The following is a 25,918-nucleotide window of genomic DNA, read 5'->3' on the forward strand; positions in this document are numbered from 1 at the left end:
TTAAAGTAATCGAAGTCTGATGTGTTGCGTACACTTCTTTATGTATATTTTAAATTGGACAGCTTTAGATGCTTTGGTATTGATCTTAGTTAAACATCTAGTAAATCTAACAGCGGTATCAGTTTTAGTGATCAGTGTCCCCTTAGCAGTATGTTCAATCAGCAATCCTTCAGAGCGTAAAAACTTTAAATGAAACTTTTTTAGTTTAATTTGCTTCTCAGGCCCACTAAACTTCTCTGGTATGTGATGATACTCCAAAGCTGCTTTGTAAAGATCAGGATCAGCTAAATTGGTAACACGCACCTTGTCAAGCAAGTCAACCACAGATATTAGTGGGTAACGTATTTTCTGAAAAATATTTTTTATTTCATCTTCAGCCAACAGATCACCCTGATGATTATGCCATTTCACAAGTGCAAGGAACTGGTCAATTTCCTTGACGTCCGGGTTAGATGAATCCATAAAAGTAGTCAAGACTGGTAGTGGCAAGCTAAGAAACTCTGATGTGTAAATTATTTCACTGGCCTTAGCTTCCATCACTTCTAAGCAGCGCTTAAATAGCAAGTCAAACTGTTGGTGGAATGCAATTGTAATGATGTTGCTGCAGTTATGAAGATCCAAAGAAGCCACCATCATATCAACACATAGACTTTCTAATGAAGTAATGTCAAAGTAATGAGCAGCTTGTAACAGGTCAAGACAATCATCCAAACTTGTTTGCACCTTGCCAGTGTACACAAAATTAACCAGCATCTGCAGCACCACAAAATTGACAGTTGGTAATTCAATCTCCTTTTCGTTACTCTCCTTTGTACCACCATACAACATAGCATGGAATACTAGTGAACCAGCTGCTACTATTACCCTATGAGCACTCACACTACCACCATCAGATGTCTTGAATGTCTCATCATGTGTACTGGGGTCTTCCAGTAGAGATGAAAATGTGGTCACACACCATGTCGAGTCTTGCAATGTCCGTATTGACTCTGTAATAATAAATGAACATAATTATAGAAAATGTACGTGTTTAGCTGTGAGGTACCACAACAACGTTGTGTTAAATAAAGTGAGACAAATGCATCCTGTTTTGTTATGGATTCCGTATAAAATTAAAATAGCAGACTTGCAACTTGATTCTTAAGAAAAGTTACTGCAAGTTACTACTGTATGAAGCGTCCCAATGGAATGGTCATGGATATTTTGATAGATACTATATAAGAGCAGTCAAGAATGGATATAATTTTCTGAGCATAATTGTGAGCATATTAGGAAAGTGCTCAAAAGTGTAGGACAATTTGGACAAGAGCATATGACTTTGGGCATCCAGGCCTTGCATTCTAACTAAGACACAGTATGCTATTTTTAGACTGGACTGGATTACTCGACCCATGTTCTTTCCTTCTTACAGACCTGTAGTTATTGCTGCACTGGATGTAGAGAATATGCAAGTGGACTTGCCAACTTTGCATAGCCTGTTCATATTTGAGGCCCATACAAAATTACCAGTTTGAATGGGCTATGAGAAATTTGCGTAGAATGAAATATATACACTGTATGTTGGCTATACGTTACTGTTTAAATTAAACCCACTTACAGTCAAATTCTTAGCATGCTCAACAGTAAATCTCCAGTGTGTGATGGCTACAGTACTATTCTTTTTAAGGTGGCACTGAACGAAAGTCCAACCACAAAAGCAAATTTGTTACAACCCACATGTAATAGTCTTGCACCAGTAATAAGATTAGTTATTGGAAAACCATACATATAACGGATTTATTATTTTTGTATATATCAGTATTGGATCAGCAAAAAGCAGATGTATTTTGTTACATGCTCATGTGCACAAACAATGTATCAAATTGCGTACTCAAAAATATAGACAAAAGCCAGCTTATACAAAAAGATAATTAATGATATCTAATCCAAAACAGCCAAGCTGTGAAAAAGGGTATACAGCAATTGATATCAGAAAATAGCTGCAATGATTAGGCCATACCTATTTGATCTTATGTTGCGCGGGCCCGACCGACTGCATTTTTCTTCAAATGAAATAATTTTGAAAATCACGTGTTCCGATCACGTGTACTTAATTAAGACAACACATCATCAGCACCCTCGTAATATAGTCCAAAAGGGACCATTGAAGATCGTCCAATGCTCTAAAATTGTAGAATACGATGGAAAGCTCTTTTGAAGATATCTGATGCTACTAGAAGAGTATGAAACCTAGATTTTTAACTGTGTATGTACTATTATAGCTACATTCATTATTTGCATTTTATATACTTGAGTTTAAAATGTTTATCATTTTCATTTTCAAACCGACCTACCTACCCAAATTTAAAATAATTTTGCCCGCGCAACATAAGATCAAATAGGTATGGCCTTATTATATCAATTAATATGTTATGTTAATTAATATGTAGCCTGCGCAACATAAGATCAAATAGGTATGGCCTTATTATATCAATTAATATGTTATGTTAATTAATATGTAATGTGACATTACAATATCATCTGCCACCTTTGACATCACAATTTTTATACTAGCCTTTTTGGAAGGCCACACAACTTGGCTGTTTTGGACTAGATCATTATTACTAGGGCTGAGCAATATTATTGTTTTAGCGATATATCGCGATATTTTGAAAGTATCGATATTGTGAGGTTTTGTTATTAACTATCGTGATACCATGCCTGTACATTACTGTCATTAAAAAAATCCATTTGTTATGCAGTACTATTATAGGCTAACAATCCTTGTAAGTCATAACCTGGATACCCCTGCAGAGAGGTATGAACACTATAACATAACCTCAAAGCATGTGTTACAATAACTGTTACTGTAAACAAGGATGATAGTTTGATGCTACCTTTAAAGACTTCCTACAGGAATGCTGAGCAATATACCATGTAGCACCAGCTATGATTTAAGTATCGTGAACTATTCAGTATCATGAATAGTAGCTTTAGTATCGACTGTGATACTAAAATGGCAGTATCACTCAGCCCTAATTATTACTACATTGATATGGTTGTAGTGTATTACTGCCACTATAAACAAGCTAAATTGGTCCTTCATATTATAAAATTTGCGGGAAGACATGATAGACATGCAGTATTATATCTGACATTCTACGTATACCAGCTTATTCGTATATGTAATAGGATGGATGGCTGTGGTATTCGGGATTAATAGTGTGAGCATTGTAAACAGGAAGGAGTAAAATAGTGCGAGGCAAACCCAAGCACTGTTTCCTTCCTGTTTACAATGCGAGAACTATTAATCCCGAATACCATAGCCATCCGTCCTATTGCAAATTAATCCAACAACCATAGCAACTGTTACTAGGCAACAGAATTCAAAAATAACCACTGCAAAAAACCAATCACACTTAGCAACCGTATTGTTACTATGCCGTGGGGCATCTATCACTATGGCAACATTAGTTGTCAAGTCGGACATTCACTTCTAATAGAAACACACCACACTATTTTAGCCAATCAAATTAGTATTACAGGTTTTCGTCAAGGGACCTTGACAAACAAGTGTAATACTGATTGTATTGGCTAATCGCTTGACATATTTCAAAATAATGCGTCAAGGTGCTATTGAGAGTATTATATTATAATACATTCACTTGTTGGATTAAGCATTATATATCAGCTGTCTTGAACAAAATCTCATATCTGTGCAACAATAAGCTATTTAGGGTTGCCTAGAACTCCACTAGCATACATCTAAATCTATGCCTCAAAGGGTTCTGAGATGTTCTGTGTAGTTCAGCTTTGTGACTTTATTTCAAGACTATAACAATGTTAAAATATTTGCTGTGTGGCAAACAGAAGCAAAACAGTAATTTCAGCTCGAGTCGGCCAGCCCAGAATGCATTCACGCTGTATTCTATCCCATGCCCACCTCCAGCTCCTTGTCGTGCTGTGCTGGACCCAGTTCTTGATGGTTCAAACTAGTTTATTTCAAGCTGCACCGTGCTGTACCCGACTAATGTAAATGGGGTGTTTCACAGCACCAGTAGCTGCTAGCTACCTGCCACATTTGCAAGTCCTAGCTAGTCTTAAATTCATAAGTCAAAATGTCCTACATATATTAATTTCCAGGTAACAGCCTCCTCACAATGGCGGCCCTCCACCAACTATAGAGGATATCCGTTTGATGTCACACTAAATATTTTCCATATAATCACAGGTTATCTTTGTTAATGTGTGAGGCAAGAGTGATATACAAGCCAAAGAGCGCTGGCAAAAATAATTCGCAGCTGGAAGAAACAGGGTCATCAAACTCCAGCTGCTCGTTAGCTTGTACAGCAGAATTAGCCCAGTCCCCTTTGTTCCTGCTTTTGAATTGGCTATTACTATAAGTAACTTACTCAGCATAGCAATTTTTCCGTCTTTCTTCAATTGTGCACTAAGTTTCATTTTCTTACCTGGGTCCCATTGATTTTTGCCTCAAAAAACATGGTGTCTAGTAGCCTTTACTAATATAAAATGATGTAAACAGATAACCTCTATACATCATATCATTGATAAACTACATAAATGAATCCTTATTTTGTAACTGCATAGTTTACTACACTGCTTCTCTGAATAGTCACTAGTGTGACTTTATTGGAGTGATGACTGCTCTATTAGAGTATCTCGGTCTCACATACAAACACCCGCTTTGTATCACTATGGCACCAAAATTCTTAAGTACTAAACCACAATAGTCTACACATTTTACGTATATTTTACCTTGTGTTGATGTTGTTTCACTTCTTGCCCTTTTCGCTGAAGGTCCTTCCATCTTCAGGTAGAAAATTCGGGCTTGTTGCGAGCTCGCCGCCTAGTTCTGCTCGTTGCGCCTCAAAGTCCCGGTCCCGCCTTTTTGCTGATCCCGCCTTGGTAGGACATAAGTCAAGTGTATATTAGGGCCGGGGCATCTCCAAACTGATTTTGGTACGCTTAACGTCATAGTGACGCTACCTTGAGACCCCTGTCACACTATGAAAACAATGTATTGGCAATAGAAGCACAAAACGTTACCTGAAAACATAGTCTGCAAACAGTATTGCTGCTTAATCACGTCACTTTCTCTGTTCAGTCCTAGCTGTTTACACTATAACTGCATTAATAAAAAATTAAAACGTCACTGGCTGAACCCCCCCTCAACGTCATTATGACGTTAAGCGTACCAAAATCAGTTTGGAGATGCTCCCTTAACATATTGCTGTTTTTTGGTGTTGTTGTTTTTTCTCCTCCTTAATTCCCTTAGCTATACAGGGGTGGATTCTTTCCAAACCCTGAATCCGCCACTGTAGCTAACTATAGCTAGTTATTAAAAAAAAATTATCATACTAGCTAAATTAATGTTCTACACTTGAGTGTTCTAGAATGGCTCCAGCACCTGTTGGTGCTGCAGTTCAAGTTTATATATAGTGTTGTATCCAAACTTGGGTTGTATTCATCTGTTGTAAATGATGGTGGGGACTATTCTACGGAACGGAACGGAACGGAACGGAACGGAACGGAACGGAACGGAACGGAATGATGGACTAAACCACGGAACGCTTTCTCAAATTGAAGCTTGCAACTTACCATTGCTGAAACTTCCCTTATAAGTTAGCAGTGGTATCTCCAGTGGGTGATTAAACATAAGACAAAAAGAATTAACTGATCGATTGTGGGTTTTTGTTGGTTGTCATTAGTAACGAAGTATTATTGTGGGATGAGCTGTATCAGTGATGTTCATCCATACGGAAGGGAACTTTATGTGAGCTGTTTTTCTTATTACTTTAGAAAACAGTCTGGGCCGGTCTTTCAAGTCGTAAGTCAGTGTATAAATAAAGCAAGCAGGAAGATACTGGTAACAGGAAAGAGCCAGCTGAATTAAAACTTGAAGAATTTTGTGCAAGCAAATATTTTGGCAGACCGCAAGGAGGGTATATTCTGCAAACATCACTGAAGTGTATGCATGGAGTTATTTATATATTAACAGCTGGTGCAGTGGACTAATGCCGTATTCAATAGTGAGCTGATTTTATCTGTTACACAATTCAAGGATGTGTCTGACTGCTAGCCTTGAATCAGGCTAAATGCCAAACTCCAATATCAGCCAAATCTCTATTATAAGCCGCATGTGAAACCATGCCCGTAGCCACCAGGCAAACGTGATTTGGACCAGGATGTGTGTGTAATTTCAATGTATCTAGTCAGACCTGAAATGGAACACACATTAATTACATACCACCTAAGAATCCTAGGATTTCTTAAGTGTAACATTTCACATGCTTCACTTCAAACAAAATAGGTTAAATTTGTTTGTCTATTTTCAAGTGATTCCCAGTCCAGCTGGTCCATGAAATTACAATGGGATCACATGTATTTGTTACAGTGCGGGCTGTCCTGTATTGGATCTACTCTAGAGTTGAGATTTCAAGGTAGACTCACTGCCAATGTACTGACACTAGTACTGTTGTAGCATGTTTAAGTGGAGGACAAATGAAATAGTAATGCTAGATTATTTATGTATACAAATTTTTCATAATGAAATTGATATCCCATTTTGATTTGTACTTCTACTTTGCAACATATTCAAGAACAAGAAGCTACCACACTTAATCTCCAACCACTGTCATTAATTAACCAAGATCTCACTAGTCTGTAATTCACCTTACTGTAGTGATTTTATTGATTCATCTGTATGTTTTCTTCATTTTCCTTTGAAGTTGTACCAAGAGTTCATAATAAGGTGGAGAGAGTCTAACTTGAATGCATTCACCAAACACCCTGCTTAAAGTAACACCTTGGCCTTATTTCAGAACAAAGGCTTTACCTTCTTCAGCAACACTAATCAACAGTTTTCTACCCCCCAGTAAAGGTGTTGATTTGGTGAAAGGTGAACTTTACGCAGGGTGTTTGTACAGGCCATACTGAGAGTTAGACACTCTCCCCCATACAAATCAGTATTACGAACTCTTGGTTGTACAGTATAGGTAAACAAAGATAAGTTTCTCTCCCATCTTATTCTAGGATTTCTATTGACAAGGAAAATTCAATTATTTGTATACAGGCTCAAAATTGAGAAAATATAAAGTGAATTAATATTATACAGTCAGTTTGCTTTTGGATATTTAATGTCTCCAACCACAACAAAAATTCGATGAATCCATGCATCTCATCACTGGTCGTCTGAACATTCTGAAAGTGATACCTCACTCAATCAACCATATATTCTGTTTATTAGACTGAATAAAGTCATGATTACCTAAACAATCACTTAATTAATGTTTTATAATTATCCTATTCCATTTTCCTGGAGGTTCCACTGATAAAATGCAATGATAGCAGCTAGCCAAGCTGCAAGTTGATTCAGAAAGCATTCCATTCTGTAAAATAGACCCCATCCAGAATTCAACTCAGTACTCAGGCTGAGATATCTGACAATAGTCCACTACTCTGTTAATGAATCATTGATGTTCACACAATATAGCCTCCTTGAGGTATCAGAATGTTTGCTCCTCACACACTGCACAAAATTCCTTTAGATTCTGCTTAGACTGAGTTGATTCAGCTTGTCACCATACTTGTTTCCTTTGTAGTGTAGCTATACACATACTGATTTATGCCGATTAGAAAGGCTGGGCCTCAGACTGTACATTCTAAAGTCAAGTAAGTAAAAATAACTCACATACTAGTAAAAACAAGTCATGCATTTAGTTCCCTACTTGATATATCCGAAGATGAACACACTGAGTCAGCTATTCCCACAATTAGTACTTCGTTACTAATGACAACCAACAAGAACCCACAATCGATCCTTAAATTCGTTTTATCTTTCTTGGGGTACGTTTGATTACCTGCTGGAAGTGCCACTGATAACTTGTACAGCAATGGTAAGCTGCAAGCTTCAATCTGAGAAAGCATTCCGTTCCGCAGTTTAGCCCATCGTTCCGTTCCGTTCCGTAGAATAGTCCCCACCGTAAATGATCAAGTTTGTGTATAATGGTGAGCTATCGCTATTGAAATTGGTGAATGAAACTGTACATGTGGAGAAGCAGGGGCATAGGAAGCATGGATGCTTCTATACTGAAGTGAGTGGGCACTCATAACACAATCAAAATCACAAAGGAAGTAGCTACATCATCCTTCCTATTTGCCAGTGATTCTGATCTGCAGCTGGCTTCAACCATAATCCATAGGCTTAAAATAATTGAAAATCAACTTATAGTGGTAGGGCACCCATAAGGTAAATATCTTAATTCCTATGTCCCTGAGAAGATGTAACCTTTTCATTCATCGCCTTCCTGAACTTTTTCGGTCATCTTTTGTTCAGGAAAGGGTTGCTATTTGCTGATATTAAAACAGTTGAGGGTTTAATACTAGACATGCAGGCTAAGGTATCAGTTTCTGATGCTAACATAAGATTTGTAAAGTATTATAAGACTTGGTAAATGTAGGGAAATTGTTCCGAGTTACACTTGACGGTGAAAATTTAAAACGTGCTCCCAGATCTAGACTTAAGAATACGTAGTTAGCTACGTACTTTCCAAAAGGTTCATTTATCCCAAACTTACAAGAAAGGAAAGAGAACAATAAGCTGTATATATACTGAACTTAAGAAAAGGGTGAAAAAGATAATATGTATAATATATATATATATATATATATATATATACAAGGGGTGCATTGTGAAGAGTTACAGAACCAGCAAACTACCTTGAATTAACTGCACAGTCAAATGCAATATATAGCCACACCCTTGCAAACAGGCTTTTTATTGTGGTCACATCATGTGTCTGAGGACTCACCCACATTTATATATTTCTACAACATTTTCATCATTCCAGTAGTGATGGTTTCTCTCAGAAAGCCTGTCTGAGACAACACTTTACCATCAAATAAGTCAGTTTTATCTCAGATGCTTTGCAAAGCATACACTTCAGTGTTAAATAATGATCAAGAATTCAAACCTAGGAGGCCTATAATTTAATATATATATATATATATAGAGAGAGAGAGAGAGTCTATAAGAATAAAATATATAATTATGTTCTTAATTCATCCAGCTATACCAACTAGTTTGTGTACTCCATTCTAGGCTTTTTAATGTAGTGTATATGTTAGCTTTTCTTTTCAACTGTGCTCCTGCAATACAGAGAGCTAGAATGACTTTACCCAATTGCCGAATCAATAACATGATTACCCAAAATCCCAAAAGCTGGGGGAAATGCTTCAGTTCAATGCTTGTATGTAATCCGCTCTTAATAAATCTGGGAGTTCACAGCTGCATGGTATACAGTCCAGTTACTTGTTGATGAATATAAAAATAAAACCTGGTATTTATGCACATGTAACACGTGTCGTGCCTTGAGTTTGCTCAGCTTTAAAGTGGAGGACCCCACCAGCATGCACTATTAAAATGAGTTTAAATCAATACATGTATACAAATTAAACAATCATTACTGTGTTACAGCTGTATCATTACTATACAAAGGTATCTTCAGTTATTGCACAGCTACTAGTATTCCAAGTTAGGTATATTTCATTGGTAAACTATATAGCATAACATTACATAATAAACACCCTATACAAAGTTACACTATTACTTTATACACACATTTACATACATTAAACTACATTAATGTAACCTGTACTTGGTTGTTAATTTGCTTCATATTAATGTTAAGTGCTATTACACAAGGTACTTCACTCTCAGCCTGCTGAGGTTGATATGATGTAAATGACAATCTTGTACCACCAATATTGGCCACATATCTTGTGTGATCTGTTGAACAGGCAGCACTTACAACACAAAGGACTTCTTTCTTCATAGGGAGGGTGTTAACATTCAGTGTTTCACTGTTCTTATTACCATCAGCTATGTTAATGCTGATACTTTCACGATCTCCATCACAATTACTGGTAAGCAACTTAAACTGCATAGGTAGATAAATGGTGCCAGCAATTGTCAATATTTCCCCAGTATTTCTTAATTTGGTGATTACAGTTCCCTTTGCAGTTTGCTGTATCTCAACATCATCATTGTCAGAACGAAATGTTATGAAGTATTTTCTTGGTTGAAGTTGAATGGGTGGACCATTATAGCCATCCAAATTCAGACGATAAGCTAAAGCTGCTCTGTAGAGATCTGCATCTGCCATATTCATTGGGCCAACTTTCTCAAGTAAATCACTGGCAAATATAAGTGGATAACGTATCACTTTGAAAATATCCCTGGCAATATTCTGAGGCAAATCATACTGCTGATGGTTGTACCATTTTGTGATTCCGAGGAAAAGATCTAATTCCTTAATGTAAAGCTCTGAACTGTTGCAAACCTGTAACATGTAATCTGCGGGAAGTGTATTAAATTCTTCAAAGTTGATTATTTTACTGATATTAGTTTCCAAGAATTGCAGACATTGCTTATGCAAGAAGTCGAATTGCTGTTGTGATGCAATGGTGGCTAATTTGCTGTAGTTGTGCATGTCGAGTGAAGCTGCAATCATTTCAGTGCACTTAATTTCCAACAGTGAAACATCAAAGTAATGGGCAGCATGTAACAGGTTAAGGCAATCATCACAGCTTGTTTGGACTTGCCCGGTATAAATAAATGTCAGCATTTGTTGTAATGTGTAAGAGTCTACTACTGGTAATGAAATTTCATTCTCATTTTTCTCCTTTGTATTTCCATATAGCATAGCATGGAACACTGGTGAACCAGCTGCTACTATTGCCCTGTGAGCACTCACACTACCACCATCAGATGTCTTGAATGTCACATCATGTGTACTGGGGTCTTGTAGTAGGGCACTGAAAGTTGTGTTGCACCATTCTGAGGCTCTCAACATGTTTGGCACACCTAGTTAAAATTTACAAATACACAGCAGCAGATTTACCCCACAATACAATATATTTTGTATGACTACACAACAATTATTCATCAATGTAAGTGGTTACTGAATTGCACTATATAAGTCATTTGATTGGTGAGGATTTTACCTTAATAAATTGACAAGTTTTAGTTATTGTTTACCAAAATAAGCTCTGTTGATATGCTTTGTCTATGGTCTCAAAGCAGATATTGCTACATATAATGCATGCCCCCAGACCACTTACTTATGTAGCAAACCCTTATAATGAAAAGTAAAACCAAAAGCCATCTTTTACTCTAGAATTTGATTGATATTGGAGGATATAAATTCTTGATTGGACATGCCAACAGCTAGGCAACTTGCATACCCTTAAACTGCTGCAATTATGTCAGTATAATTAGGTATGTGAAGAAGTCAGGAATTATGCTGGCATTTTGAAGCGATTATAAGGCTTTTACCAGTAACAAAATTTGTAAATTAGTTAAAACGATCAAGATACTTTAATAGAGCAGCCAGAAATTTTAATAGAACAGTCACACTAGTTTTGTTACTCTAATAAAGTAGTCAGACAGATGGACAAGATACAAATACGAGATGAAATACTCTGGCACCAACTAAAGAGAGGAAGCCCAAACTCTTTTAGCCAATAATGTTACCGTAATATACCATATATATTGAATATGGGATGTCTTTAAATGTGACCACCTCTTGGAAACCAGTCTATCACACAGCTATTATATTCCCAACTAAAAGGAAACATTGGATTTAATTCTTTACAGTGCTGTAGCTTACCAATAGTTGGACCAAATCTTGATACTCATTGTAATCATTTCTCTACATGTTTGTATAGCTACAAACAGCCAACTCTTCCACCATTGTATACAGTTTTTGTGAAGCTTCATCCAATAGGTGAGCTCCAATCAGGCTGGTGACTGGGCAATGTAGTGCAATTATAATGCAACAGAAAAAACTGAGGTACAATAGGGCCAAGTTTATGAGCTTCAAAATAGGGGTAATTTACTGTACAACAGGATCCAGCCATCTCTAAATAGGCAATGGCTCCATCATGACCTCTTACTACTCGTAAGTCTCAGCACAGGTAGCCAACAATAAAATAGGGCTGAAACAATCATGGTTTTTTGTATTCGAACACTCTACAATTGTGACTGGATTTTGGAAAAACGATCCAAATCGCACATTAGAAGTTTCGAGATAAACGGTTTTAAAGAATTGAAGCCAGCATAACTCTCCAAGGATAGCAAGCACGCGTATGACATTTACACAAAAGATGCATCAATCTGTTACCTTTCAAGTCACTTCCAGTACTTGTAGCTGCTTGTACAGTTTCCCGCCAAATAAGATAGAAAATCTGAGCAGTTGGACGAGCGAAGTAGTATCACGAGTGCTCACAAAGGGGTGGAGGCTGGGGGGTGGAGGCTGGGGGGTGGAGGCTGGGGGGTGGAGGCTGGGGGGTGGAGGCTGGGGGGTGGAGGCTGGGGGGTGGAGGCTGGGGGGTGGAGGCTGGGGGGTGGAGGCTGGGGGGTGGAGGCTGGGGGGTGGCGGGGAGGGCAAAAAGTAGGCCTCAAAATGGAGGCAGACCACGATTGGAGTCCAGACACGAGATTTCAGGGCTGTGCTGGCTGATATGTAGCAAAATCTACAGAGAACACGTCTGGCCAACATTATAAGGCTGTCCACCAGTAAACCACTGATTCTTGCCAAGCCATGTCCTTCACAAGGCCTGAAACCACCATTTGGGCACTCCACACCACCCAGAAAAGACGTATATTAAAACCAGCCTCGTGTAGTTTGAGTAGTGCTGAGGGTCAAAACTTGTAGTACGATAGTGTAGCTATCCACTGATGGTGTTAGTTTGATTTTGCCTGATGTGCGATTTGGTTCGGTTCTGTAAAATCTGGTCACAATTAATGATTGAGTAGTCATGAATACTAGCTACCTTGTTGCCTTCCATTATGCTGACTTTAAGAAGCTTACAGCTTTTCAAGTAACAACAGTTTCTTCAAGTAACAACAATGATACACACACTGTATTAAAGTACTGATCTTAGTATTTCTGACAAGAAATTATGCCAATCAAACTCTATAGCCTTCATTTTTATCACTACCTGATGGAAAGGCATCATGTGAGCTGGGTCATGTGATCTTAACAAGTACTCAATTACCAATTTTACTATCCTGAGTACCAAAATCTTTAACAAGTACTCGAGTATACACTTGTTTCAGTCCTACATTTTAAAAAAACCACTTACTTTTGTGGACAAGGAATTTAATGGTGTATTCATGATAAGAAAAAGATCAGCATTTCTGGACCTGGTCATGTGATATCTACAAAAAAATTATGGTGAAAACTTTGACTGGTCATAAAGTGACAGACATTTGAACAAAAAGATTTTGAAAGGATTTTAGCAGGTCAAGCAGCTCTACAAATGAGCCAAATTTCAAGAACTTGTGTAGTTATATCAACGAGTTACTAATGTTAATGAGGAACTTGTATACATTATAGTACAAGAGCTCATACACGGCTACGTACTTTTGCATATTAGTATAATTATAGCAGGTATATAAGCTACATCCCAATTTGGAAACAATGATCCAATGACTTCTAACAATGCAGAATAGTTAGCCAACACATGTACCTTATTAGTAGGACATCATACATTCAAGGATATATAACTTCTCTGTCTACCTTGAGTCGTAAAAAATATTTCACTTGCTACAATGACAACTCAGTTATTCAAAATTCCTTACACATTGAAAATTGTTAGTGGAAATGATACAGGAACGGGAATGAGCACGGACAGTGAGTTTTAAACAATGACCAACTAGGAACAGTAAACAACTCAAATAGAACAATTATTATGCAGAAAGGATAACTGATATCTGAGCAATAACAGTTGCACACAGCACTTAACTAAACAACACAAGGAACTACAAATTTGAATAGCTAGGAATTTAAACAAAAGGTCATCTACATTTGCTATACTAGAGCACATTAAATTTAATTCCTACTATAGTTGAGTAATAATAGCATAGCTACAGTGCAGACGATCTCCCTTTTCTATTTCTATAATCTCTTCTCAAATTTGAATCCCTGTACTTGTTGTTAACTATAATTTATGACTAGCTAGACATACCCCATCAAAGGGAAGAATCCTGCCAGACATATTTTTGTGAATGTATCTTATTAATTAATAGCAGAAATGGACATGGTACATTTTTTCAGGTATGAGGGTGCATAGCACCCCCAATTTAAAGCTGTATTGTGCAATAGTCGTCACGTGAACCCAGTAGTCGGGTTTATGTCACAACAGTTCCAGAAACTGATTGAGATACTATAATAGAACAGTCCTAGCATGTATTGAAATTATTAAAACCACTGTAAATACCCTTAAACTCAATCAGCTGGCACCTAATTTTTAAAATTATTCTGGGAAAGGGCATTTACCCAGACACCCCTAAATTAGAATGTGAAATTAGCAACTACTACAACATAAATTTTTGGGTATCCACAGAAATCACAAACAATGAGTGTAAACATGATTGTCATAACAACCCATAGACAGCCACAATGGTAGTGGAGAAAGAAATATAACACAAAATTTTGCAACTACTATGGTAACTGAAAAGGCGTACAGTGAAACCTGTCTATTCTGGTTGCCACATGGGCCACAATTCAGGTCACTTTTATAATTATACACAAACCATACATTTGGGGATTATTACAATAGCCAGATCAGACAGGTGACCTGATTAGAAAGGTTGTCTCACTTTGCACGTGACTTGCATAGACAGTACTCGAGACAGTGTTAGTGGTTGCGACCCGAGTGGTTGATGTCTGATTTGTACAGCTGTACAGTACGAGGTACAGTACGAGTAGCAGAAGTTGGTGAGCCATGGCGTATGGATGATTCCCAGTCTGGAAACAGTTTTTTTGTTTTTCATAAAACCATGAAACTTTCCACATAAATAGTACTCCTCATGACATGTAATTTTAGATATAGTGCCATCGCTGAGTTGACTTTTATGGCCATTTTTGTACACAAAAGTGATCATTTTTGTCTTTAATTCCCTGAGGCAGTAATTAACTTGTTAAAACATGGTACCAAACAAAAGATCTAAACAACTATTTGAAGTCAATAGGTGATTTCATTCTTAAGTTATGAGTATGTTTATTAGCTGCAAAATCTGATAAATTTATGCATAATTATCTGCCCACAGGTAATTCACACCTCGAGGGCAGGTAAATTTATCAAATTTTGCAGCTAGTGAAAATGATCATAGCTTTGTAATGAAATCACTTATTGACTTCAAATAAAAACCAACCTGTTTCTATCAGCAAGATCTTTTGTTTGGTACCATGTTTTAACAAGTTAATTACTGCCTCAGGGAGTTAAAGACAAAAATGATCACTTTTCTATACAAAAATGGCCATAAAAGTCAACTCAGCGATGGCACTATATCTAAAATTACATGTCATGAGGAGTACTACTTATGTGGAAAGTTTCATGGTTTTATGAAAAAATGCACAATGTTGCCAATTTTGGGGGCCACGCCACTATACTAATATAGACATGCAGTATTATATCTGAAATTCTATGTAAACCAGCTTATTCAGCATTATATATCAGCTGTCTTGAACAAAATGTTACCCATCCAAAAACAGCTTATAGCTGTAAAAAAAGTGCGAGTCCAAGTAAAGCAGAGTTAACTGCGACAAAAAGTAATGATAACATAATGCGGCCATGTGCGAGGTGTGCAAGTTGTAAAATTAATATTAGCTAATCAGATAATACAATGTTATTGTTAAAGTGTTAATGAGAACTATGTGATGCTGCTAGTTTTTAAGTGTGTGAGCATCTTCATAAATGCCACATAAATTTAATTCTCAATAAAGCAATGTGTATAGATTCTCTGATAGTAATAAATAGTTTGAGTTTGGCCACCTTTCCTGTATACAGCAATGCTACGAACAAAGGAAAGGTGGCCAAACTCAAACTATTTATTACTATCAGAGAATCTATACACATTGCTTTATTGAGAATTAAATTTATGTGGCATTTATGAAGATGCTCACACACTTAAAAACTAGCAGCATCACATAGTTCTCATTAACACTTTAACAATAACATTGTATTATCTGATTAGCTAATATTAATTTTACAACTTGCACACCTTGCACATGGCCGCATTATGATATCATTACTTTTTGTCGCAGTTAACTCTGTTTTACTTGGACGCGCACTTTTTTTACAGCTATAAGCTGTTTTTGGATGGGATTTCAATACTTTTTGTTAGAATAAGCAATGCACTGTTGATAACAGTAGGTGAGTTCCATGGTTTTGACAGAAACCCCAGATTACAGTGACAGAATATTAAAATATAACTGTAATTTTAGTGGCCAGGGCCGCCCACATTGGGGTATTTTGTCCCCTACCACAGCCCGAAAGGGGTCACTTGAAATCCTGTTTAAAGAAAGATCGATATACTCTAATAGAGCAATCAGGATCTAGACCCTTCCTTGCCCCTGGGTCCCTCTTTAACTCTATTCCCTGGGCCCTCTAATTTCTCTGGATGGCCCTGTTAGTGGCATGCAACTGCAGTCAACTAACACCCATTTTAACTAGTAAACGCTTAACAACACTTTGCCTTTCATCTTGTACTGCATTGAAACGATCAAGATACTCTATTAGAGCAGTCACAAAACAGCTGTAACACAGCAATCAATATTTAGCATAGTTACAACTTCTGCTTAACATCGGATTGTATAGTTTAAATTACTAGCTACTTACAGACTTTACAATATAAAAATATGGCACTTGTAGAAATGTGACTGTTCTATTAGAGTATCTCGATCTACTTCAAGCATTGACTAATTCAAGTGAAGAAGCTACGCCCCTGCCAAGAGATCTTGTGAAATGAAATGAGAATAGTAAAGAAAAGGCAAGTATGTACAGAGACAATAGAGGGGCGCGTAATTATATCCTGTTGTAAATAAACGCCTTTAAAATTTATATTACTACTAAATAAACGCACCAGAATAGGCTTGTGTGGCTGTTGTCTCCAAGGTTGTCTCTTTTCGTGTTGAAGGGATTTAGTCGCAATTGGTGAGTCTAACTATACATGTATTTGTGTTGTAAAACTTAATTGTAAAAAGGCGATTAGCACATATCATGATAAACATGTATTTGTCACAGTAGAGTCTCTCACGAAGTCACGATTATTACGAGACATTGGACCAGGGTAAAAAAATTACTGCTATATTTAGAGGTTGTAGCGTTTGTATATCTTAGTATCTTAATAAATAATCCCCCATGATCACTAATAGTACAGTGAAAACTGGTCATTATTCAGGCCGTAGGGACAAAATTTTCTAACCTTGCCTTTTATAGAGGTGGCTGCATTATGCGGCTTTAAAAAAAGGTAAGAAGCATGCTGTTCTAACTGGCTATAGAGATGGATTTAGTGTATGACAGCGTTTGAGACAGTGAGTGCTGGCAGCAAGGGGGCAGCCAATCTGTTAGAGCACCAAAAGCACTGCTTCAGACATAGGCAGTTGACTGTCAGCCCCAAGTGTAAAAAGTTTCACTATTGGTCCTTATAAGCTCCTGATGAAGAAAGTGATGAAGTCATTATCCATAGGATATATTTTTCAGAGTATCCATTTCAGTTCTACAATATAGTAGCCAAGCATAAGATGAACATAACACAGCATTCCAGTAGTTTAGTGGTGACCACAACACTGCCTGAGTTAAACTGTGGTGAGATTTGAGACTACCAGAAGCCCTGGAATGTCTTCAACACATGAAATACCAAATATCTAATGCCTGGCTTTCATCCACAGTGGACCTGTCTTGGTGGCCACTTGTACAGAAGGGAAACAGCTGCCACACAGTCTTGCGAGCGAAACAGCTAGTTGCCACACCCCTTAATCTAGTTGCCACACCCCTTAATTATCAATTTGTAAAATCTTTAGAAAAATTGTGTGTGCGAGCAAGTGCGATGTGGCAGTGCCGTGTATATGGTTGCTGCCTAGCAGTGACACATCACGAGTATTGAAGTCACAATGCGTTACTGTATCATCCATCTAAATACAATCTCTGAATGTGTCATTTTGTGTAGAGAGCAATCTTCCACAAGAAGTGACCTGCAGGTTTCAGTGTATATTGTTAACCATTAATATTGTTCACAATATTGTGAACTATATGTACAGTGAAACCTCACTTAGTGGCCACCTCTTTAATAAGACCACCTCATTATATTGGCCACCTCTAGTAGGTCCCAAATATAGCTAAGCATTACTTATGACCTCATTAATAAGGCCACCTTGTTATTCAGGCCAAATTTTTTGGTCCCACAGCCTGCCATATTAATGAGGTTTCATTGTACTTATGTGAATTTTTATTTTTCGTAACTTTTCTTCAGGTTTACTGATGGGCACTATGAAGCATTGTTGACTGGTACGTGTATAATGTGGTGACTTGAAATGCTAAAACAGTACGTAGCATGTCTTGTATGTACATGTAATGTGTTGTAATGTGTCCACACATCCACACATCTTAGAAATAAATATAATTGTATTCTCTATAAATAGTCAGTTCCATTGTGCCACTGGGTCATAAGTTGGTTGAGTATGGATCATCCAGGGCACTTGAGTCACATTTTGTCCTGGCCAAGTGGATCTCATCCACTGACAGAATATGTGACCGGATTTGCAAAAAGGTACCTTTTCCACGCATTTTACATACCAGCAAACAAAATGACGTAACACTTGACTCCTTATACTGATTAACTTGCTCTTAGTATCACAATGCAGCCAGATACTGTAGCTACACTCATGGAAAATTTCAGGCAATTATATGCCATGATATAAAAGTTATGAAGATTCAAAGTTCAAAAAATGGGTCAAATTTTGTGTGTGAAAAAGGTACCTTTTCGCAAATCCAGTCACATATACAGGATCAGATCACGTGTATAAATTACGGTGGAACTTGTTTATTGCCACCTTCACTCATTCAGCAGGTAACAGTGTATAAATTCTCAATTGGAATTGGCTTTTCAAGAGTGGTTGTCTTTCTATACTAGTGGCCATTAAGATAGGTTGTTCTGATAGAGTGTACATACTAGAGATGCAATAATATCCTCCACTTAGTGTCGTTTGATAGTGATGCAATGGAGACTATGTATTATTGCATTTAAATACTATACTATTATATTGCAACTCTAGCACGTATTTATAACAGGAATGTTTGTTAACTGTTTAGACATACTGGAGCCACACCCACTCATCTGGATTCTACAAATGGAGTCATACCAACTTGTTGTCATCACGCTTACTCGTTACTCCCATTGTGTTTGGATGAATATACATGCCGTCATGTGAGACTTGCTACCATGGCGGGCCACTGGAAAACATTTGCATAGCAGTTATATTTGCATAGCAGTTATATTACAGTCATTATTGTACAATTCTTACATTATTGTTGTGAAAAGTGTTTGGCAGCGGCGGAGGAAGTAGTTGATATGAGTGGGGGCTGGGCTGACCCAGACTTATTTCTATAGTTTGGTAAGGTGAGACCAAAAAAAAAAAAAAAAAAAAGGTCGCAACCAACTGACAAGAGCTTTTCGCCTCACTAGCTACCATTTCTAGCTGATAAACTACATAAAAATCCTTTCATAGCTCGCTACACACTGAATACTTTATTAGAGTGACTGCTCTATTAGAGTATCTCGATCTTTATCACGGTTTTCAGCCCCACTTCAAGAAAGATAATTTCGGTGTGATATCATTCTGAGGGGGGGTTTAGCCCCCCCCCCCCCCCCTTCCGCCGCCTATGGTGTTTGGTATTCATGTGTCTCCTCTGTATGTTGTAATTACATGTGTAATTTTGTGTGGGGGTGTTATAAAATGCAATAATGCATGGTGACAATTGTATTAGGCGATTTTGCACATTTCCTTTTAAGCTAGCTACATGTGCTAATTACTCACAGCTTGTGTCAACAACTGGTAACCGCAGTTGTACTCTTGTGTCATTCTTTAAGCCGCACCCTTAGAAGACAAATTATGTGGGGGCGACTAATTTCAAAACGAAGGATGGTATGCAGCACCATAGATTATATCTATGGACTATAATCTATGGCAGCACACTTCTTGGTGGCTATATGTACTGATTAACTACATAGAGCGCCAGTTCATCAATACCCAGTGACCGCAGTTGTGCTCTGCGTCATTCTTTAAATTCCGAGTAAAATTCTGAGAGCAAATGACGTGGGGGCGACTAAATTCAAATTTCAAACTAGGCATTCTCGAAAACAAATGTTTCAATCTGAACGAAACTTTCAGAACAGTTTAAAGACACATTGCCCTACATGCCAAGCGAGTATTGCGGAAAACAACAATCTGGGATTTGTATTTGGCCTCTAGGTCGACTGAGGACGACTGAAACTTCGTTTGGTGCTGAAATCACGACTGTAGGGTATATCATGTATGGTGAAATCGATGATGTGAATCTTGAGGTGATTGAGTGAATACTGAAGCGATAACAGGGCGATCAATGTTCGGAATGCACAAAGGAACGCAAGGCATACACCTGCGGTTGTGTCTAACCGCATGCGATAAAAAAAAAAATGAAACTTCCCCTTTGATGTCGGCAACCTCAATCATGAAACAATAGGCGTGGATTTGCTTCACTGCTTGTGTGGTAGTTACTAGTGACACGATGAGTTCAACTCCAGAGTTTCAGAGGGATAGCGTAAGTGACGGGTGGATTACAGGAAGGCCGAATTTGACAACATTCGTTCTTGTAAAATCCTCACGTAGTGGTCGCGTCATTTATTGTCTGCGGCGCGCATTTCTGCTTTATTGGCCGCGCGACTCACTACCGTGAGTCTTGATATCGGTGCAACAATAAGCTATTTAGGGTTGGCTAGAATTCCACTAGTATACATCTAAAATTATGCCTCAAAGGGTTCTGAGATGTTGTGTATAGTTCAGCTTTGTGACTTTATTTCCAGACTATATGTATATATCTAACTGAAGTTTCAAGCAAACTTTAATAACTACCTAGCACTAAATCATTTCATTGGTGGAGAGGAAGAGGAAGTATATCCCTGTAGTTGATGTGAGGGGGGCTGACCAGGGTATAGAATATCTGGTACCAGGGGGTCTGGGGACTACAAGCTGCAGCCGTTTTAGCTTTCATGATGTCTAAAAGTTCACCAGAATTACAACTTTCTTAGTTAAAAGTATCTAAACAGGCTATTTTCATAATAAAAACCTCTTTTGGTAAAGTTTTTAGCTGTTGAATACAGTGTTAATCAACATACAGCATTTATAAGCAGTACAAAACAGCCTTTAGTTACACTTGATACAGTGGTAATATATCAACTTACAAAGTAAGAGGTCAGTAGTTTGATTCCTGCTATAGGGAAAGATCTTTTTCGTTTTTGACTACCGTATAGTGGGAAAGTTTGGAGGAGATAAAGTTTGGCAAATTTGGCAAATGACCAGCTATTTGCCAAACTAAAACCATCCAAACTTTTCCACTTGTGTACTTTTAATATCACGTGAACTGGAATAAACACACATCTTGGGAATCTTGAAGTATTTTCGAGTTAAGAAAACCGAGCAGTCGTACTCCATCAAGAGAATCTAACCCAATGGACCATTATGTAAGGTGATAGCTACCGTCGCCCACCATTGCTGCAGTGAATGAAAAGCTCGATGAAAAGGTCATCGTTGCAAGCATCTGACATCACTTCATGGACTTGCATGCCGTGAGGATGAGCTTTGTTGTACAGACGATGTGATCTGTGGATTCCATATATACAAGGTGATCGCTCTTGGTGAAGAGTTGGGCACTGAGAGAGAGCTAGAAAGGATATGCAAGCAGTAGCTGTAGCCAAATCCCTCCATGGAGAAAGAACATACACCTGTTTTATGAAGTGCTTTTGACAGCTCTATTAGGGTATTTGAGCATTCTATTAGAGTATATCAATCTTTTGCAGCCTTAGAATATTTTCAGTGATTCGGTCATAGATACAGGGGACAGCCAGTGGGGCACCACATGGCCTACATGCAGACTTGGTCATAGGCTTTGCTAGTGACTTAACCTACTAGATATCATAAGAAAATGCACTGGAGCATAAAACCAGCTGAAATAAGTCACACAATGTAATAGCCACCATGTTTTAACTATTGAGTATTCCTTTCACCAAGAATATCAATGCATTGTCAGAGCATAACTGTCAAATAGTCTACCAAAAGTACAGTACGTTGTAACCATTTTGTAGAACAATTTTAATATATTTGCTGTGTGGCAAACAGAAGCAAAACATTATTTTCAACTCAAGTTGGCCAGCCCAGAATGCATTCACACTGTATTCTATCCCGTGCCCACCTCTCCTTGTCGTGCTGTGCTGGACCCAGTTTAGGATGGTTCACACTACAGTTTATTTCAAGCTGTGCCGTGCTGTACCCGACTAAGGGTGTTTTGCAGCACCGGTAGCTGCTAGCTAGCCTTAAATTCACAAGTAAAAATGTCCTATTAACTTCCAGGTCAGTGGCGTAACTAGAACCAGACTGACACCAGGGCCTACTGCAATCAGTGGCGTAGCTAACCGGAAGGTGATGGGGTGACACACCCCCACAGAACATGTAATGTCATGATTGTACAAAAGGCTCATGCCTCATGATGGGCTAGCCAACATACGGTGTAGTATTAATTTAGCTAACTTATATCCAAGTAGCTGCTTTATTACAAATTACTATCTATGTAAGTATAATGTAACCACTGCAGATTGAGCCTCATCTCACTCTCACGTGTCTCAACTGTATTCCAACATATTCGTCCACAATCAAGTAGAGCTATACATCACTGGCAGTATAGATATACTGCGTTATAGCTATTTAGGTTAGACACTCCTGGCCACACTGATTTTGTCCACTGAATTTAGTGAATTACCACTCCAGATTCCAGTTTGACTCTTTATCTCTAGTTCCAAGTAATCCCCTCTACTTTAATATATAGCAGACCAACTCTCTCAACAATTCATTGCCTCGTAGTGCAGTTTATCACTGTTATCTCAAGCCTCAATTGCAGAACGTCACCTGCCTTTGTTTAAATGCATTATCACGTGAGTAAGCTAGTCTAAAAATAAAACAATAATTAGTGTGAGTAACTAATATTTTCGTTACTTAGCATGGACGATCCTTTTGTTAACTGTTGCATCGCACGTTCACTAAATGGAGTGAGTGGAAGTGTTGAAGAGAATAGCACTGAAGAAGCTGGCCATTTAGCACAACTGTTACCATGTGCTAGGACACGTGCTCAACATTGTTTACATGGTCTAACGCCACAGCCTAATTTATGCACGTGAAATTTAATTTAAGGGGCGTGGTAGTTTGTGCCCCAATCAAATTGACCAATGGTCCACTATTGCTCAGTAAGAGATACTCTAGAGTATAGACCTAAGACCAGTAAGTCTTCTTCGCTGTTTTGTTCGAATTTTTGATACATCGTCCACGGTCCGTGATGGTTGGCCAAGCCTATCTTGGTGTCGCGGTATACAAAATGTCTGTTTTCAATCTAATAATTTGCTGCTAGGCCCGGGTTTAGTTACGCCACTGTTCCAGGTAACAGCCTCCTCACAATGGCGGCCCTCCACCAACTATAGAGGATATCCATTTGATGTCACACTAAATATTTTCCGTATAATCACAGGTTATCTTTGTTAATGTGTGAGGCAAGAGTGATATACAAGCCAAAGAGCACTGGCGAAAATAAGAAAGCTGTGATACATTTGTTGTTATTTGTTGCTTAGTAATATCGCTTCGCAGCTGGAAGAAACAGGGTCATTAAACTCCAGCTGCTCATTAGCTTGTACAGGAGAATTAACCCAGTCCCCTTTGTTCCCGCTTTTGAATTGGCTATTAATATAAGTAACTCACTCAGCATAGCGATTTTCCCCGTCTTTCTTCAATTGTGCACAAAGTTTCATTTTCTCACATGGGTCCCATTGATTTTTGCTTCAAAAAACATGGTGTCTATTAGCCTTTACTAACTTAAAATGATGCAAACAGATAACCTCTATACATCATATCATTGATAAACTACATAAATGAATCCTTATTTGTAACTGTACAGTTAGCTACACTGCTAGTGTGCCAGCTTTATTAGAGTGATTGACTGCTTTATTAGAGTGATTGACTGCTTTATTAGAGTGATTGACTGCTTTATTAGAGTGATTGACTGCTGTATTAGAGTATCTCGGTCTCACATACAAACATCTTTAGTACCGCTATCAGATGGCACCAAAATTCTTTGGCAGGCCCACACCTAGATGCGCCAATATACTAAACCAAAATAGTCTACACATTTTACCTTCTGTCGATGTTGTTTCACTTCTTGCCCTTTTCGCTGAAGGTCCTTCCATCTTCCTCGTTGCGAGCTCGCCTCGTTCTGCTCGTTGTGCCTCAAAGTCCCGGTCCCGCCTTGGTAGGCCATAAGTCACGTGTATTAATATAATTATTGCTGTTATTTTTTAACCAGGCGCACGCCCACAGCCGGCCGAAGGCCGGCTGTGGGCGTGCGCCTGGTTTACTGTAATTGTTTTCGTAAAAGTGTGTGCGTGTGTACCTATCTACCTATCTACCTATGTTTGTCCGTACGCACCCACGTGAGCAAAATCATTTAATAATGGTAAAAGCAGCTTTTACGTTAGAAGTTAAAGTGAAATGAAATCTGTATTAAACTTCTGCACAGGTGAACTTGGCTCTGAGGTGGTTTCTTTTCGGCGGACTGAAATACGGATGTGGCGACTTTCCTCAGACTACCTTCTCCTTGAGGTTTTCAGGCGTTTAGCAACTGAAAAACAACGGTGCAGGCCTCGTACACTGCCAGGAATAGCCTATCGCTTCGAGTTGAAAGGGGGCGTATCCCTTACGTACGCGAACGAAAATGAAGAGCAGCTTTAATTATTATTGTTACTGAGCAGACAGCGCAGCTGATATGCTCAGGAAAAGAAAAGCAATCATAAAATGAATTTAGCTACGTAGTTACAAAGATTACAGTTATTGAGTTCTATACAATGTTTGCAGTTCCGCTGAAAAAGAGTCAATATTGTTGCTCTCAATGATGGAAGATGGTAAGTTGTTCCAATCCTTAATTGATCTGGAGAAAAAGCTCTGTTGGTATGAATAGGTGGATGAGTTTGGTAGAATAAAACGATGTGGGTGATATAGTCTGGTGGATCTTGTCATTGAAATAAAATGAGGAGGAATTGACAGTAAATAATCTTGATGTATAATTTTAAAAAGTGCTTGTAATCTGGATATTTTACGTCTCAGCTGAAGGCTTGGCCAAGAAAGATGCTGTAACATAGCTGTGACTGAGCTGATTCGATTGAAATCATTTAGGACCCATCTAGCTGCCCTACGCTGTACTTTCTCTAGCTGTTGAATATTGTTATGGTGGTATGGGTCCCAGATGACTGCAGCGTATTCCATTGACGGTCGTACTATCGTAAGGTAGGCTGTTGCTTTGATGTTAGACGAGCAGCAACTCAGATTGCGTTTCAAAAAGTTTAATGTTCTATTGGCCTTAGCAGCTATATTACTAATATGTGGAGACCATGATAGTTTGTTGTCCAATATAACACCAAGGTAGGAGTGTTGGTTTGATGTACCCAAGTTGTGATTGTTTAGCTTGTAGTTGAAAATGATGCTTTGAGGCTTTGTCGAGAGAATTTGTGGGAAAAAACACGTTAGTCAAACTATAAAACAGTTTAGAAGATACTTCTGTGCGTAATATGTTGGTAAAAGCGGTTTGTTTAACAAACGCTTCCTTAGCAGTGCATAGCAACGTAATTGAACGAATTATGAATATTTCATGAATTACGAAGTACGAAAATTAGCTAATAATGTTATTGCATAACCCAAAATTACCCTATTGTAAAGTAGTAATACATAGTTGGTCAATTTATAGTAGCATAGATGAGTTAGCTAGCTGCATGGCGCCTGGTTTT

General features: G+C 38.1%; 2 protein-coding genes across 3 annotated transcripts in view; both read right to left on the bottom strand.

Moving 5' to 3' along the window:
- LOC136239804 (BTB/POZ domain-containing protein 9-like) lies at nucleotides 1–1,483 on the bottom strand. Its single transcript, XM_066030556.1, has 2 exons — nucleotides 1,414–1,483; nucleotides 1–989 (listed from the first exon to the last, which is right to left on the bottom strand). The coding sequence occupies exons 1-2, from the start codon at nucleotides 1,481–1,483 to the stop codon at nucleotides 1–3; spliced, it is 1,059 nt and encodes a 352-aa protein (XP_065886628.1).
- A 7,979-nt stretch (nucleotides 1,484–9,462) lies between these two features.
- Nucleotides 9,463–25,918, bottom strand: part of LOC136240469 (kelch repeat and BTB domain-containing protein 8-like) — a 73,350-nt gene continuing 56,894 nt past the window's right edge. The window contains exons 1-2 of one of the 2 annotated variants that reach the window (XM_066031458.1): nucleotides 24,277–24,372; nucleotides 9,463–10,864 (exon numbers count right to left, since the gene is read on the bottom strand). In XM_066031458.1, coding sequence (XP_065887530.1) covers nucleotides 9,636–10,864; nucleotides 24,277–24,328 — 1,281 coding nt within the window. In that variant the 5' untranslated portion in view covers nucleotides 24,329–24,372 and the 3' untranslated portion in view covers nucleotides 9,463–9,635. Of the gene's footprint in view, nucleotides 10,865–24,276; nucleotides 24,373–25,918 lie in introns of those variants that run through there. The other variant, XM_066031457.1, reaches the window with a different exon arrangement.

This window comes from Dysidea avara, chromosome 12 (assembly GCF_963678975.1).
Source record: "Dysidea avara chromosome 12, odDysAvar1.4, whole genome shotgun sequence".
NCBI lineage: Eukaryota > Metazoa > Porifera > Demospongiae > Dictyoceratida > Dysideidae > Dysidea > Dysidea avara.